The 15,149-nt window shown below is 38.0% G+C and overlaps 1 protein-coding gene across 1 annotated transcript in view; it reads left to right on the forward strand.

The window, feature by feature from the left end:
* The window catches only part of COL19A1 (collagen type XIX alpha 1 chain), a 184,830-nt gene that overhangs the window by 40,990 nt on the left and 128,691 nt on the right, over nucleotides 1–15,149 (forward strand). Inside the window, exon 9 of the mRNA XM_042826945.1 lies at nucleotides 4,083–4,136. Within this exon, the coding sequence (XP_042682879.1) occupies nucleotides 4,083–4,136 (54 nt within the window). The remainder of the gene's footprint in view (nucleotides 1–4,082; nucleotides 4,137–15,149) is intronic.

Genomic DNA, 15,149 nt, shown 5'->3' on the forward strand with positions numbered 1-15,149 from the left:
CTTGGTTTTTGTGGTTTTTCTTTTTTTTTTTTTTTTTTTTGGGCTATCTTTGCTGTCCAAAACTCTACAATAATAATATATGATAAAGGTACTGTATTTTCTGTTTGATATTAGCATATAATTTTGAGTTCTACAATGGGAACACTGAATAATGGCTGAATGGCAGAGAGATGTAAAGGTCAAGTGCTTTTGAAACTCTGAATCATCAGTGTAATAAAATAATGACAATTTTAGTACTGCAGATGGCCTCAGATGCGCTGAGTTAGTTCTACTTTAGATAGACAGCTGACTGGTATCATTGGAAAGAGACTGCAATCTCTTTTTAAGAATTTGGCTTGGCTTTATGGAAGGCTAACAGAAACATTTGTGTGTGTGTTGGGCTGAGGCTGCTGAATTTCCACTGTCTGCTGGAATTCACTAAAATAAACCCTGTCAAAAGTATAATAGCTGTCCTATTGTTTGTAAAATGTTACATTCTGAGAGATATGCTATGGCTTAAATATTTTATTCACTAAGTAACTTTGTGCTCTGCTGAAAAGAATTTTCAATGCTACTCTTAGCAGAAATTCTTAACAGTAGACTTACAGCTCACTGTACTACCCTTGAATTATTATCCGCAGAGTACTTCATAATCTGTAATACCAGCATTACACTAGTAGTTTGCATGGCTACTAGCCTGTATTTCAGTTAATTTTGGTGGTTTTAAGCAAATGTAAATTTTTGTTCTTTCTTAATGGTTTAATTACATAAACTTATAAAGCTTAATTGCAGAGATTTATTTAGGGATAGATATAGGTGTGGTAGTCTGGGACCCTGTTTTTAATTCTTATTTTTATATCTTTGGGATTACTTATATGAGAAAGAAAAAATGATGCATGTTCACATGTAAAGGACTTCAACATCTGCAGAAGCAAAAGAAAAGCCTGTTATGTAAAAACAGGCCAAAAGCTCTTAGAAATGCATTTGCCTTTTTTTTCATTCTGTCGGTCTGCTGTGTGAACGCTTTTGTTGGCAATAAAATATGCAGTATGTGATCTTTAAACTCTTTGAACAAAAGCAGAAAAACTTGAGTGTGATTAAAAATTATTAAGGTCATGGTTATAAGATAGAGGCATATCTTAATAATCTAATTTGCCATGGAAAATAATTGTCTTCAAGGCAAGGAATCCATTTGAACTTAATGAAACAGAAATGTAAACATAGTGTGGTTAACTATACAGCTAAAGTTTTCCAGTCATGTACTAGGCTGTGTAATTTTTGCCTACACATGTATAAAAATACACCACTGAATGTTCTGGTTTCTTAAAATACTTGCAAGTGGCTTAAGGGTACAGAGTGTGAGTAGATAAGGCAGTCATTGTGGTGATAAGCAAAGCTAACTAAGGACTAGTCCTGCTCCTAGCAACATACACATTCAACACCTTGTTCTACTTTTGAGACAGAATAATTTAGCATACCTATATTAAGGACCACACCAATATTTGAAAAAAAATAGGATGTGAAAAATGGCTCGTGTACTCTTCCACAACATGACTCTAACACGACTCTTTCTTATCAGTGTCCTCAGATCAGACAGTGGAGCAGTGCTCTTCACCAAGTTCTGCTCATGTTTGGTGATCTCTGGGCTGCTATTATAAACAGAGGAGTTTTCAGTCGGGCTGTGCAGATGTAGTTGCTTTATGGTGGTTTCTTTGAATAGATTTTAGAAATTTAAAATGGAAGACAAGGAATATAGAGAAATGTTATGGGTAGTTGAGAAGTAACAATAGTTGTTCAATGGTTCTAGGGCCCCAACACAAGAAGGACGTGGAGCAGTTGGAGGAAATCCAGAGGGCCATGAAGATGATGAGGGGCTGGAGCACCTCCCCTGCCAGGACAGTCTGAGACAGCTGGGGCTCTCAGCCTGGAGAAGAGAAGGCTTTGGGGTGCCTTATAGCGGCCTTCCAGTAACTGAAGGGGGTCTACAGGGAAGCTGGGGAGGGAATTTCTATAAGGGCGATTGCTGACAGGATGAGGACAAGAGGAAATGGTTTTAAAATGGAAGAGAGTAGATTTTGACTGGATATCAGGAAAAAATTCTTTACTGTGAGGGTGGTGAGACACTGGAACAGGTTGCCCAGTGAGGTTGTGATTGCCCCTTCTCAGAAAGCATTCAAGGCCAAGCTGGATGGGGCTTTGCGTAGAACATGAGGGAGAGCTCAGCTCTTCAGAATATGCTGTGCTGAGTCAGCAGCTGCTGAGAGCAGCCTGAAGGGAACAGTGAGGAAAACGTACTATAAATCCTCCTTTTAACATGAAGTAAGCAGTTAATAATGGCTGGTCTGGGATGCAGCAAACACTGTTGCTGCATGCTTTAGAGTTTTCTTGCCAATCTTGGTATTCCTTTCTTAACTTCAGAAAGGTTAAAATTCATCATTTGGTAAAAAAAGTACTACATTTACACTGAAAAGATGAATGTACTTACAGTATTCTCTCTTTGAAGCTCTCAGGTTTTTGTTTTTAGGTTTTTTGTGTGTGTGTGTCTACATAGTGGTGTTTTCTTTAATCTTTGCAGCAGTGGTTGTTCTGACGAGTTCTAAGATACATGGCTGATGTAATTATACCATGCCTACATTAATTAAAGTTACTTCAAAGCTAATGGAGAGACATAAGTTGTCAGGTAAAAAACAGCTGGGCACTTTACACAGTGATGGTCTCACAAAAAAGTTTGGTCACCTGCTCTCTTTGCTCTCAGAAAAGAGACCAGGCTGCTAGGCTGTGGTTCACTTGTGAGTTCTGGGACAACTGTACATCCCATAACAATGAAGGCACTCGCACAGGTTGAACATACCTGTATGCTGCAAAGGGCACAGGACGTCTGCTGTTCTCCAAAGCCTTTCTGTTGGACTGCTGAATTAAGAATCCCCAGTATGTGTATCCCATTTGTAAAGATAATGATAAAGTGATGTTTGTTGCTATGGAGTGTGTTTATTAATAAAGTTGGTGAACTTATCCTAATACAAATAAGTTTCTGCTCATGCTGAATATCAGAATTACAAGTTCCTAGCATCTCATTTTTAAAAAAATTTCTACATTTTCTCAGTTTAGAGGTTATGGGACTTTTATTCCTCGGCAAGAACTTCTAGGCTTTCAGTTTTGAATTTGAGCACCCAACCTATTTTTGTACCCTTTTATAAGAAGCAATTATTTGTGTAATTATGGCTCTTGTCCTTCTTCGTGCACTCCTTTAACTCAAAGAAAAAAATAATATTAATTGTTTTCAAATCAGTGACATTCTTTTCGTAAAGAGCTGGTTTATTGCAAAAAAAGACTGTAGTATTTTCTGTTCACTAGTGAGTTTTCATTTCTTGGTACAAGTAAACATAGTTTAAATTTTATTTTTTTTTAGGATGAAAAGCTATAGGGTTTCATTGCTCTATCATCCTCTGTTTTCCACTTGACTCGGATTTTAAACTTTGTAGCCTCTATTCTTGACATTCTTGAGCAAAATTTATTTGTTCGGTGTTTTCTTTAATCATTTTTAAGATTCACTGTCCAATTTGCAGCTGCTGGAACCTTTTATACCTCTCCTGATCAGTCAGGAGAGTTTCTTAAACTAACATTTTCTAATGGATTGCTTACAGTTTGGGTCTTAGTTTCTTTGAGGGGGGTAACAGGGAAGGAGAAGTAACTGAGTTCAAAATGTCTTTTAAAAATACTATGTGCATGTGACTTTTAGATCAAAGTAACTCCTTATTTCCATGTGCTTTCTCAGAGTTGAATGCACTCAATGTAGTGAATTTGCGCCTGCCTTGCCTAACTCTACTGTCACAATGAATTCCCTTGAAATCAGCACAGTTAGTGTTTTGGGTTTTTTCTACATACACTTGCAAGTATTTGTCTTAATTGACATCATAAGTATTTTAAAATGTACTTATTTTCTCTGACTTTATTGTTACATGTATGGCATCTTCCTCTGCAGTCATTATATTACTATGTATGACATAACATATCTGCAGTGGAAGGAGGTACTTTTCTATTGAATAAGATATGACCTGAGTCAGTGATCTTTAAAACTTCTAACTGAACAATTTATTTTGTAGGGTGAGATGGGTGCAAAAGGACAGGATGGTGCTGCTGGTCTTCCTGGTGAAAAGGTATGCTTTCGTGTGTAAACATACAATTTGACTCACCGGAAAGCATTTGCTGTGACAGTGGCTCATCTGTAATTACTCACAGAAAAGAGAGGACAGAACATTTCTGTTCTTAGAAAACTAATTTCTGTCTTGTATGCTGATGTATTTGTGTCTTACACTGAAGAAGCAGCTCTAGCTAATAGTATTTTCTGCAGGTATGCTCATCCTTTTCCTAGAAAATGGGAAGTGGAATATATACAACTAAGGGAAGCCTATCCAGCTGGAAAACAGGAAAGAGATGTTCTCTCATACCCAGCATATAGAGAGGTGGAGAAGATAGGCCTGCTTGGCTATCATAGCTGATAGGCTTCTGTGAAAACATAGTCCACAGCAGGTGGTGATACCAGGAGCTGAACTTTCTCATAGCTGACCCACAGTAGAGGTGTTTTCTTGCTGTCCAGGTGTCATGGGGAACACCTGACTTAACCTGATCCCCAACTCTTGCTGGTGGTCTTCTCAGATTAGCTTGTCCTGCACTTTTTTTTTAACACATCAGCCTTGGAGAAGAGGCAGATTAAAGCAGACTGTCTGCTACTTGTGCTCCCTGACAATCTGTTGAACTGTGCAGGCTGTGGATGCCCAGAAAATAGCTCTTGTTCTCTCATCAGACTGCTTGATAGAGCTTTGAGATAAAGACCACTGACCTCCAAGCAGAGACTTAGGAGTAGCTGTGGCTAAAAAAACTTATCATATTCAAGAGGGTAAGTTTCACTTCAGGATGTTACCCATTCACTTTGTCTGATTTCAGGCATCTACACAGATTTAATGACTTAAGAGCAAGTCCACAAGACTAACATTCTATCATCATGACAGCCCTCAAGAACATTAAGGAAATACTTTTACTGAGATGATACTGATTTGCCCTCTTGTGATTTTTTGTTGCTGTTTTTGTTCCAGTTATTAATTGGAAGCCACTTAATATATAAATGAGTGAAGTTTTCCATAAAGGTGTTTTGGTTTATTGCACTGGTGGCTTTATGTTTGTTTTGTTTGCTTGTTGGTTTTCCGGTGGTATCAAATATCATGATTGGCCTTGATTAGCCTTCATCCCTAGGTTCTGTCAATTTAGGCTCTTGTTCGTCATGCACTTCAAGTTTCTGTGGTTTCAGGGCTATGGACCTGTATTCCTCTTTAAGGCAGCTGTTGCCATGATAAGTCCAGTATTTCAACAGTGCTCTTAATTTGGTTCATTTAGCCATTATCCAGTTTTCTAAGCACTGAAACAATTAAGAGTTTCACCTCAACTGCGAGGTTTTGAATCTGTTAATGATAAGATATAAAATTATGAAACTCTTTTACTTTCATGTTTTTTCAAACTTTATTTTTGTTAAAAAATGAGAGCTAGATATATGATATTAGAAAAGAGATGAATTAGCATCAGCAGCAAATTCGTTGTTTAAGCATGGTAGAAATGTGGAGAGCAGGCTGCAAAGATCTTCAAAGAACCTTGCAGTGTTGAGGAACTGAGTCATAAAGCAGCATGTAAAAGTCAGTGAAATTACTAGTTAACTGATGGGGAGGAAAAACAAGCCAAAATTTATGTATTTCATATTGGATGCTGGACTGGCTTTTATTGGTCATGAAAATGATCTTGAAATTAGAGGTCAATGAAAACATAAGCTCACTGTTAAGTACTAGTCAAATAAACAAATTTAAAGATTAGAAGGGAGTGAGGAACCAAAAAAAAAACCATCTTAAATTCACTGCTATTAATAAAACCATGTACATAAATCTGTGCATACAGTTCTGGTCCTCATCTCAAAGTGGATTTAGTAGCCCTGAAACGGTTTACAGAAGGCATCAAAAGTGATCAACAGCATTGGGTATCTTCCAATTAAGGCATGAGAATGATGACTTCAGTTTGAAAAAGGCACAACTGAGGTGAAAATTGCTGTGTTCAATGCTCTGTAAAATTATGTGTGGAACAGAAGAAAAGATTAATAGGTTGGTGTTTTTTTTTCATCCTCTTTCAGCATGAGAACTAGAACATTTAATTATTTGGTAGCAAGTTTGGAAAGGATAGAAAGGGATTCTTCGTATAACATGATTAAAGTTGGAGCTCTGCAGCAGGACTGAAATCATTTGAAAGTCGATTAAAGTTGGTAAAACAAATATCCCCGGAGGGTGTCAAACAGACACTACTACTTCTCTGAAAGTTCTAGGCTTCAAATTGCTGAAGTCTGGGAAACTCCCTGGAGAAGTCTCTATGTTGTTATACTTTTCTATAGGCTTCTGTTGTTGCCACAATTGTAGACACATACTTGAACAGAGAAACTTTTGATTTGATCCTGCTAGACAGCTTTTACTTTGCTGTGCTCCCACATGTGAAATAGTGGGAAGGGATATTGTAAAATAGTAGATTGATTGTGATTGATCTCTAATGAAGTTGTGTTTTTCCTCGTCTCTTTCTGTTGCTCCTTCTTTGGTGTCTTTGTTTAAAATTACCAAACAACATTGCTTTTGCAGTACAAGTTGCTATGGTTTAACCTGGCAGGCACTTGAGCACCACAACGTCATTCTCTTACTTCTCCCTCCCAGTGAGATGGGGTAGAGAACTGGGGGAAAAAAATAACAAACTAGAACTCATGGATTGAGATTAAATCTGTTCATTAAGACAGAAAAGGAAGGAAAAAAATAATAGTAATGGGGTAAAAAAACAAAACAAGTGATGTGCAGTGCAATTGCTCATCTCCTGACAGCTAATGCCCACCTAGACCCCAAGCAATAGCTACCTGCCCACCTAACTCCCTACAGCTTTTCAAATTTTTTCACATGAAGTCGTGTGCAATTTCCCTTCGCCTGCCTTAGGTCAGCTGTCCTGGTTCTGCCCCCTCTCACCTTGTGCCTCCTCATCCCCTCTCGCTGGCAAGACAGTACAAGAAGCTGAGAGGCTGAAGTATACTTGGCTCTGTGAAGCCACTGCTCAGCAACAACTAAAACATCGATGTGTTATCAACTTTGGTTTTTGTCCGAAAGTCAAAACATAGCATCGTACCAGACGCTGTGAAAAAAAATCAACTCCATCCCAACTGAAATAGAACGGTTATTATTGCAGTTTCCATGGTTAATACTGTTTGGGTGTTTTGGCTTTTTTTCTTCCTTAACACCTTATAGAGCCATTGTCAGGCCAAATCCGAAAGCTCCTGTTAGTTTACATAAGGCTCAGCACTGGAGTTGTGTTTAATACTGAGACAGTGTACTTTTCTTGAACAGTATGACACTTTGAATCCAGATTACAGTAAAGCCATATTGTTGTTGCAAGTCAAAAATGAACTTCTGTGGAATCTGAAACTGACAAGTCTGTTTAAAAATGTATTTATTTTGTACGTGCATGGCTAGATAAAAAACTGAGACACAGATGACCAGGTTATGTTAGCCTGAGTTGGGATCTCTGCGCAGAGTAATACTGTATGTTATTGTTAGCTCCTTCCTGGAGGTAGAATCACTTTATTTTCCTGGTATTGTGACTGGTGTTCACATGCTCTCTCTCAGCTGATGTACTAAAAGCTTTTTGAATTTGTGTCTGTTATTTTTGAATAATTCAAAATTTCTGGGATGTTCTGGATGCTAGGAATATATGTAGACTCAAAAATACCTAAATAAAGTAAAGGAAGAAATATTCTCTGGGATTTCTGTCCAGAGGCATTTCCTATGTTTCTGTAAGTGAAGGTGCAGATTTTGGAATGCTGAAGAAACATTCTCAGGAATTAGCACTGATTATCCTTTTTGTGCATCCCTCAATATGTGTTTTCTGTTGACAGAGGTGTGATTTTTGTTTTACTACAGCCATTTTTATGTATGAGGGGAAAAAAAAATGATACGGCTATTTTATATGTGAATGCCATTTGATGCTTCAGAGAGAAAAGGGCACTCAAAACTATCCATTGAAATATTGCATTGTTCATACTTCTTTCCCAATGGAAAAGTTCGGAGAATAAATATATGACAGATCCTGATCTTGCTGCTTCACCCATCATAGTAGCACTGTCTAAAGTTAGTGTAATTCAATGGACTTTATCACGTGCTAGGGAAATGCTCCATGGTCATATGCTGCACTTTAAAAATGTACATTTTCAGATTTTCTAGGCAGTCTGTAAGACTTTCTTTGTATACATGTCCTGAACCTTAAAGAATCTGAGACATGAAAATAGACTCATGTATCTTCAGTCTCTCTTCTAATGTCGTGTTTGACTTTGTCATTTGTAAAACAGATTACAGCTGACAATAATTTGCAAGTAGTCCTTCAGACAACCAGAACAATCTCCTATTTGCCTGAATGTGGTTTTGGGGAGGTTGGACTGGGTAATAATTGCAGATCTAACTGGCATAGACTTCTAGGAGGTTCTGCCATTTGAGAGGTTGGACCTGCTGGGGGTTAGCACAGAGAACAAAGTTTAAATCTCGATGACTTTCGAGTGAGGTAAGAATAACATTAACACCTCTTTTCTGAAGAAAACAGGTGTTTGTTCAGGCAATTCTGTAATTTTGCTGCTTTTCTACTGTAGTTTTTTGTAAGCTGCCAAATTGAAAAGCAGGTTTCCCCTTGGCTGACAGCATCCCACTCCACAACATGCCTGTCATGTCACCTGCCTTCAGGGTAGAAACAGTCAGCCTGACAGGAATGATGCCTAGCCTAGAGACTCAAGGATTAAATGCAATCCTTGGAGAGCTCTACCTCAGGCCCCCAAAATTACAACACAGTAGATCACAGACATCATAAATACGACTCGCTCTTTGATGTGAAACTACCTCATTTCTTTTTTTCTGTCCATTTTTAGGGAACTTTCTGAAGATACATTCTTGAAATAGCAGCTCTTACTTACTGAGGGCAACTGAAGGAATTCTTAAAAGCATCAGGGGAGAGAGTTCTGTGGTGTTAGTTTACAATCCTAAAAAGTAAGAGGGCAATAGTCCTCCTATGGAAAATGGCTTAATTTGTAGGCTACCAGAAGGTATGGAATATGTTTCTGTGACCCCCCCTTTTTGCTGCCAGGACTGATTTGCTGCTTGGTCTCCTAGGGAAAATTCTTCAGTGGATCTGTCTGATCATAATATAAGAAGAAATGGATTGTAGTAGTAAACCAGAATCACTGTGTGTGTGAAACTCTTATGCCTTGTCTGGTTTGAAGATGTTCAACAAAGTCTACAAACACATGTCAGGGAAGAAGTGTTAGAGTACTTTATTCTTTGGCAATTACCAAATGAAATTTTCTTTGGATATAGTTCTGAAGCTATTAAGTACAATTGGATTGCAGCCAGAGTGCTGGCTCCATGACCTGAGTGTAAATGATCTGAAGTTAAATCTGTCCCTATGAGGTGATTGAAGTGCTCTAAGATGTTGGATGACAATTGTTTATGTGATTCCCGTGAGGTTCCACAAATTAAGCAACCCTGGTCTAGCAGTTAGACTAACCTCATTAAAACAAGAAGTAATAGCTTTGCTGTTGGGAATGGTCTTTATGCACCATCTGTGTTTGCTGGGTTACACTACTGATGTAATCTGAGCAATGCTGATGTGTTCTAGAAAATAATCCAATTAACAAGCAAACGAACAAAAAAACCCAAACTGGTTATTTTTCTAGTGTTCATGTCATACTGAAATTGTGAAAGAACTCTCCTATTGGTGAGACCGACAGGCTTCTCCCAAACTTCAGTGATGCTTTCTTCTTACCTACAAACACGTTACATTTGGGCAGGATCTTTCCATAACATGTACTGGGGGATGGATAGAGATAGGCGTGATCAACTTTACTACTACACTTTTTTGTGTTGGAAAAGAACAGGTTTAGTCTCCCTCCTCTTCCTTTTCAGCAGATGAGCAGACTGCACTGAGCACATTTGTGTGTGTTGAATCCTCCTTTTATCTTCTGTCATACATTTCTAAATAGTCTGATAACTTAAAGAGGTGTACGCTTTGAACTATGATCAGCACATGAAGTATTCAAGCCTTAAAAAAAAAAAAGACAGTGAAGCAGTCAGGGAAGAGAGAGATTGCCACCATGGAGTGTACTCTGAGACAGTGTCCTTTGGGAAGTATATATGTTATAGCTTCTCCTAAGCAAAAGGCTCTTAGACTTCTGAGAAGTGCTGATGGCAGCATGTCACAAAAGATTTAAACTGCTGAAGATGAGTAATTGGCTCTATTCTTGACCATTCCATATTTGCCTGTCTATTTCCATTATGAAAATACTTTTCCTTCTTTCTCAGACACTGCATTCTGAAGAATAAAACTGAAGTATCCAAAAATGTAATTCAGGGCATTCAGATGACTGACCAAACCAACGTATGTTTTTGCCTGCTCCCCTTTTTTTTGTATAGGTGTTGGTGATTTTATACCTATGTTTGTTAAACCACATTTTTTGAAATACATGTGACTCTACTCATTTTTTAACACCTGACATTTCAATAGCTTATCTTTACTTGTGTTGTTTCTTGTTATTGTAGTTGCTTGGTTTTGTTTGGTGGTTTTTCTTTGACACTATTTTTTCCAATCTAATTTATGAACAGACATTCTAAAATATTTAATATTTTGAGTAAGCTCTTCAAAATAGCTGGTTTTGCACACTAAGCCTGTAGAAGCAGTGAAATATTCAATATGCTGTGCCTTTGCTTCTGCACTGTGTGGGTACTCCCACAGTATACTAGTAAAATAAACAGTTTAGACAGACTAAAAGGAGAAAGAAATGCTTATATGAATAAAAATGTTTATCATCGCACAACTTAGATTTATACTCAATGTCAGACCACAGAAAAGAACTAAAAGTACATTTCAAGAGCTTCACCAACTGTATAAGTAAGAGTCATGAAGATGAGATTTGATTCACATGAAACAGTGCAGTAGGTATCTACAAAATAATTGTTCTCTTTTTTTTATGCTTGCATGTATTTCTGATGATGACCAACAGTAATATACAAACTTACATATTTTATGAGCTAGAAAACAACAGGACTAGAACATCTAATGTTTGTATTTTTTTTTCTCACTTAATGGATTTGCATTATGATTTCAGTTTTCTCAAGTTCACGAACAGTGTGCTGTCTTAAGTTTTAACTGACCCTGAAATGAAGCACTGATCATTTCATTCCTGTAATTTTAAAAAATCTTTTTGTAATAATTGTTTGAACATCCTTTTGGAACGTGTTAATAAGGGCATTATACAAAATGCCTCTTGTACACTGGACACTTGTTAAATGTGCATCCAAATCAAATTCTGTCATCATGAAAATCCATGTGATCATTGACCTGTGTTTCTCATTTTTCCGCCTAGATTCTGGCCAGAATTTTCCATGGCTTTTGACTTTGTAAAAGAGTCATGGATATGATGCCTTTTCAGCATATGCTCCCAGAGCATCTCACTCATGCAAGCATGCAAATCTGAAGAGACATCGGTGTTGAGCATCCAGTAAAGCAATCTTTTCCTTGCAGCTGTCTTGAAAGATCTGTAGACAGAGTGTCTTCCACGGTTCATGTGCTGTATAGATTCTTGACCAAGGTTAGGATATTTCCAAAGTAGCTTGTCAGCATCCCTGAGGAAGCTTACAGTCGTACTCAATTTGTCTCTCAGTTATTCAGTGTCATCTAATTTCTAAGCTCCCTTTGGTGCTGATCAGTTAATTTTTAGATCAGGTGTGTTGATAAATTTTACCACTTGGCCTTTGAAAAATCCTTTTGCTACTTTACTCCGCAGTCTCCAACAGAGAGTGAAGAGTATTATAGCTTCTATAGAAAGCAGTTTCTGAAAACAGGAACATTTTCAAAATAGGAGGAGTTTCACAAGCTCTAATACATAAAGCTGAAACAATGTTTAGATAGAAAACAAGATGGCAATTTTATAAAATGAGATAACGGGGAAATGTTAAAAAAAAAAAAAAAGAAACTTTATTATCACTATATTAAAGCTTTGAATTTTGGGAGCTCCTGGCCACCAGAAAGCAGGCAACTGAATCTGATGTATTGCAACAACAAATTTAGTTATGTGTTCCTTTTGTGATTTCAGTGACATCTTTGTCTGTATTTAATGCACACCTGATTTTAAGACATGGACATATGTGAACAGCTTAGCTCTCTATAGATATCTGATGCATGAATAGGTTCTCTAAAATCACACTTCAGACCATTGTATTTTCCAGAATTTGTTTAATTTCTTCAGCGTCTGTGTTTCTTTCTTGCCTGCTCTGCTCTCTCTTTAACATTACAAGGATGTGTTTTGAATAGCCTTTGATCATAAATTTGATTCCAGAGCGCTGTCTGCTGTGCTGACTGATTTTGCCTTATTAGGTGATTTTTGCAGTTCCCAGCTTCAGGAACTGTTGAGCTCCCTGGTTTTTTAGTTGCCGCAGCAGCACGGCCTGGCTCTCGGTGGAGGCTGCAGCTTCCCTGCTTACTCAATTGCTGCTTCCATTCTGGATGGCACAGTGCTAGAGTCTGTACTCAGGTGTGCACCTTTGGTGAGCACAAACTTCATTTATCCTTGAAGAATCGTTTCTTGAGGAGAAAGGTGCTTTGGTCCATTAGCTAAGCCTTCTGCCCTCTCATAGTTTCTCTCAGAATTAGGCTGGTCTCGGTAGGACAAAAGTACAAATGTATTTTGGAAACCAGATGCTTGTGCTTGCGTTGCTTAGCATCAAAGCGATAGGCCCACGTCACTGTGGTGAGATAAGAGGATAGGGGTGAGGGGGCCCTCTTATATTTGAAGGGAAATGATTATAACCAGAGAAATGCGGCCAGCTGCATGGTCTCTGCACGCAGTGACTGCTATTGTTACATGAGGTGTGGCCAAAGAAACCAAAGGTCACCATCCATTTTGTAGGGGTCTGGGCTGCTGGGAGCAATAGGACCTGTGGCATGCTGCCATGTAGAAGAGGCTTTTGTTAGTTTGTTACATAACATGGAAGTAAAAAATAATGCAGTTGTTAAATAATGCGGTGATTAAATACAGCTCTTTGTGCCTTAATCGGAGATTCATGAATACTGCAGCTTTGAGCCTGCTTGGCTCTGGTATTATTAATTGCATTTGAAAAGCCTGAGTCAGGGCCTTGTAGGCTTGAAATGGGGGGGATGGTTTGAGGATTTTTCTTCCATTGTTTCTTAAACTATATTTAATGGGCTCGTTTCATGAGGTTTCTGTAGCATAAGGTGTTACATTTTCATAATTTTCTTTTCATTCGGATCTATGTAGAAATTTGAAATTTTAAAACTATTATTGTTGTTTGTTTACATCTCATTAAAAAAAAAAAAAGAAAGAATTAAGATTGTAAGACAAGTACCAGCTATTTCATGACCTAAACTCACAAACATTGGCAGCAGAGTATTGTAGGAGACTAATTGGGCAGGAAAGAACTTTCTGTCTGAACTGCAGCGCTGTACAACTTTTCTGACACGAGTTGCTTGGATGTGTTTATTTCCATTAGAGGAATTAGTGAAGTTCACCAAATATAACATTTTTAACACAATGAATTATTGGTCTATATTAATTAGGACAACTTAGAAGCAAATAACTTATGTTGATGTAGTTTATATATCAAAGTATAATCTCCCTGATTACCAACTGTTGCAAGTAGTGCATTAAATTTAAAAACATAACTAAAAATTGGTAACCTCATTGGTAGTAGAAAATTTATATGTAGTACAAATTTTATGGAGATAATACGTAGGTAGTTCCAAAAATAATGCCTCCTATTCACTTCTATGACAGCTACAACAGAGCACAATAACACTATTTGATAGAGAAAATTCTCAGCTACAAAATGCTATTTTTGAATGTAGTCGCCACTATCAGTGAATTTGTGTGGATGAGCTGATTGAGATGATCTTCATTTCATGGTGACAGGTGTGCATGGCCATCTGAAACATGGTTTGTCTTTCGTGTTGCTGTCCCCACGGCTGAACCACACCACCCACCCACCTCCCTGTTCTCTCACTCACTGTTTGGTCTCCATAAATTTTAAGCTAGCATCAATGAATGTCACTGGGTGCAATTTTTTCTGCATGGTGGAATTCAGTGAGACTCCTTTGTTTCATTTGTGATTCTGTGTCAGATACCACTTTGTCAGACTGCCCCTCTGCTACCATCTGTCACATGGCAACAATATGTAATGGAATATTGTTGGGAAGATTCAACCTCTGCTGCTATAATCTGCCTCTGATGTTGTGGACCAACATAATAAAATAGGAGGCATTACTTTCAGAGCAACCCTTTAGATAGTGTTGTTTGCTATTATAACTAGTGACTTACTATTAACTTCTGACATTTTTTTTTTTGTGAGAGAGGTAAATTAATCATATAACTATTTTAAATCCAGCTCAGGTGTGAAATTTTAACATCAACAGATATACTTACCCCCAAAAAACTTAGAAGTCACAGTGTAAGTTTTGTATTCCAGATTCAGTGTATGTTGGTCTTTTTCATTCACTGCTGGATAGGCAAACTCTTCATACAGCAAAATCATTTGCAGGGACAGGAGAACAGGATGTACTTCTTAAATTCCCATTGCTAGCCAATATTTATCAACACCCAAGATTCATACTGCGTGTTTCAAGTCTGAATCGATCAAATCAACGTGACATGCTGAGGCTGCGCCAAGTCGTGTCTAATCAGCAGTCAGCACTGTTGCTCTGGCATGAGGTTCCCAAAAATAGAAACGTAAGAAGTCAAACAAGCAAGTGGAAGGGCACTAAAAGAAAAAGTGCTGCTAATTCCACTGTTGACTTTCTGGCTAATGGATTCTTGTTCCCAGGCTGTGCTAAGTAAAGCAACTGGCGCAGGGTGTGTTTCTGCAGCTGGCTCGGCAGTGACACACGCAGCCCAGCTGGCTGACAGGTGTTTGATTCGTGTTTAACAAGTACCTCACGCAGGATGGATATTTTTCATGAGAATCTAGTCAGCTGATGCTTTTTGTTAAGAATTTATGCCCCTTACACTGTTCTTACTTTTTGAATGGCGGTTCCGTTTTTCTTTGCAAAAGAAATGATGG

Source organism: Centrocercus urophasianus, unplaced genomic scaffold, assembly GCF_019232065.1.
Source record: "Centrocercus urophasianus isolate 14NV4802_14NV808 unplaced genomic scaffold, USGS_Curo_1.0 seq_10, whole genome shotgun sequence".
Classification (NCBI taxonomy): Eukaryota; Metazoa; Chordata; class Aves; order Galliformes; family Phasianidae; genus Centrocercus; species Centrocercus urophasianus.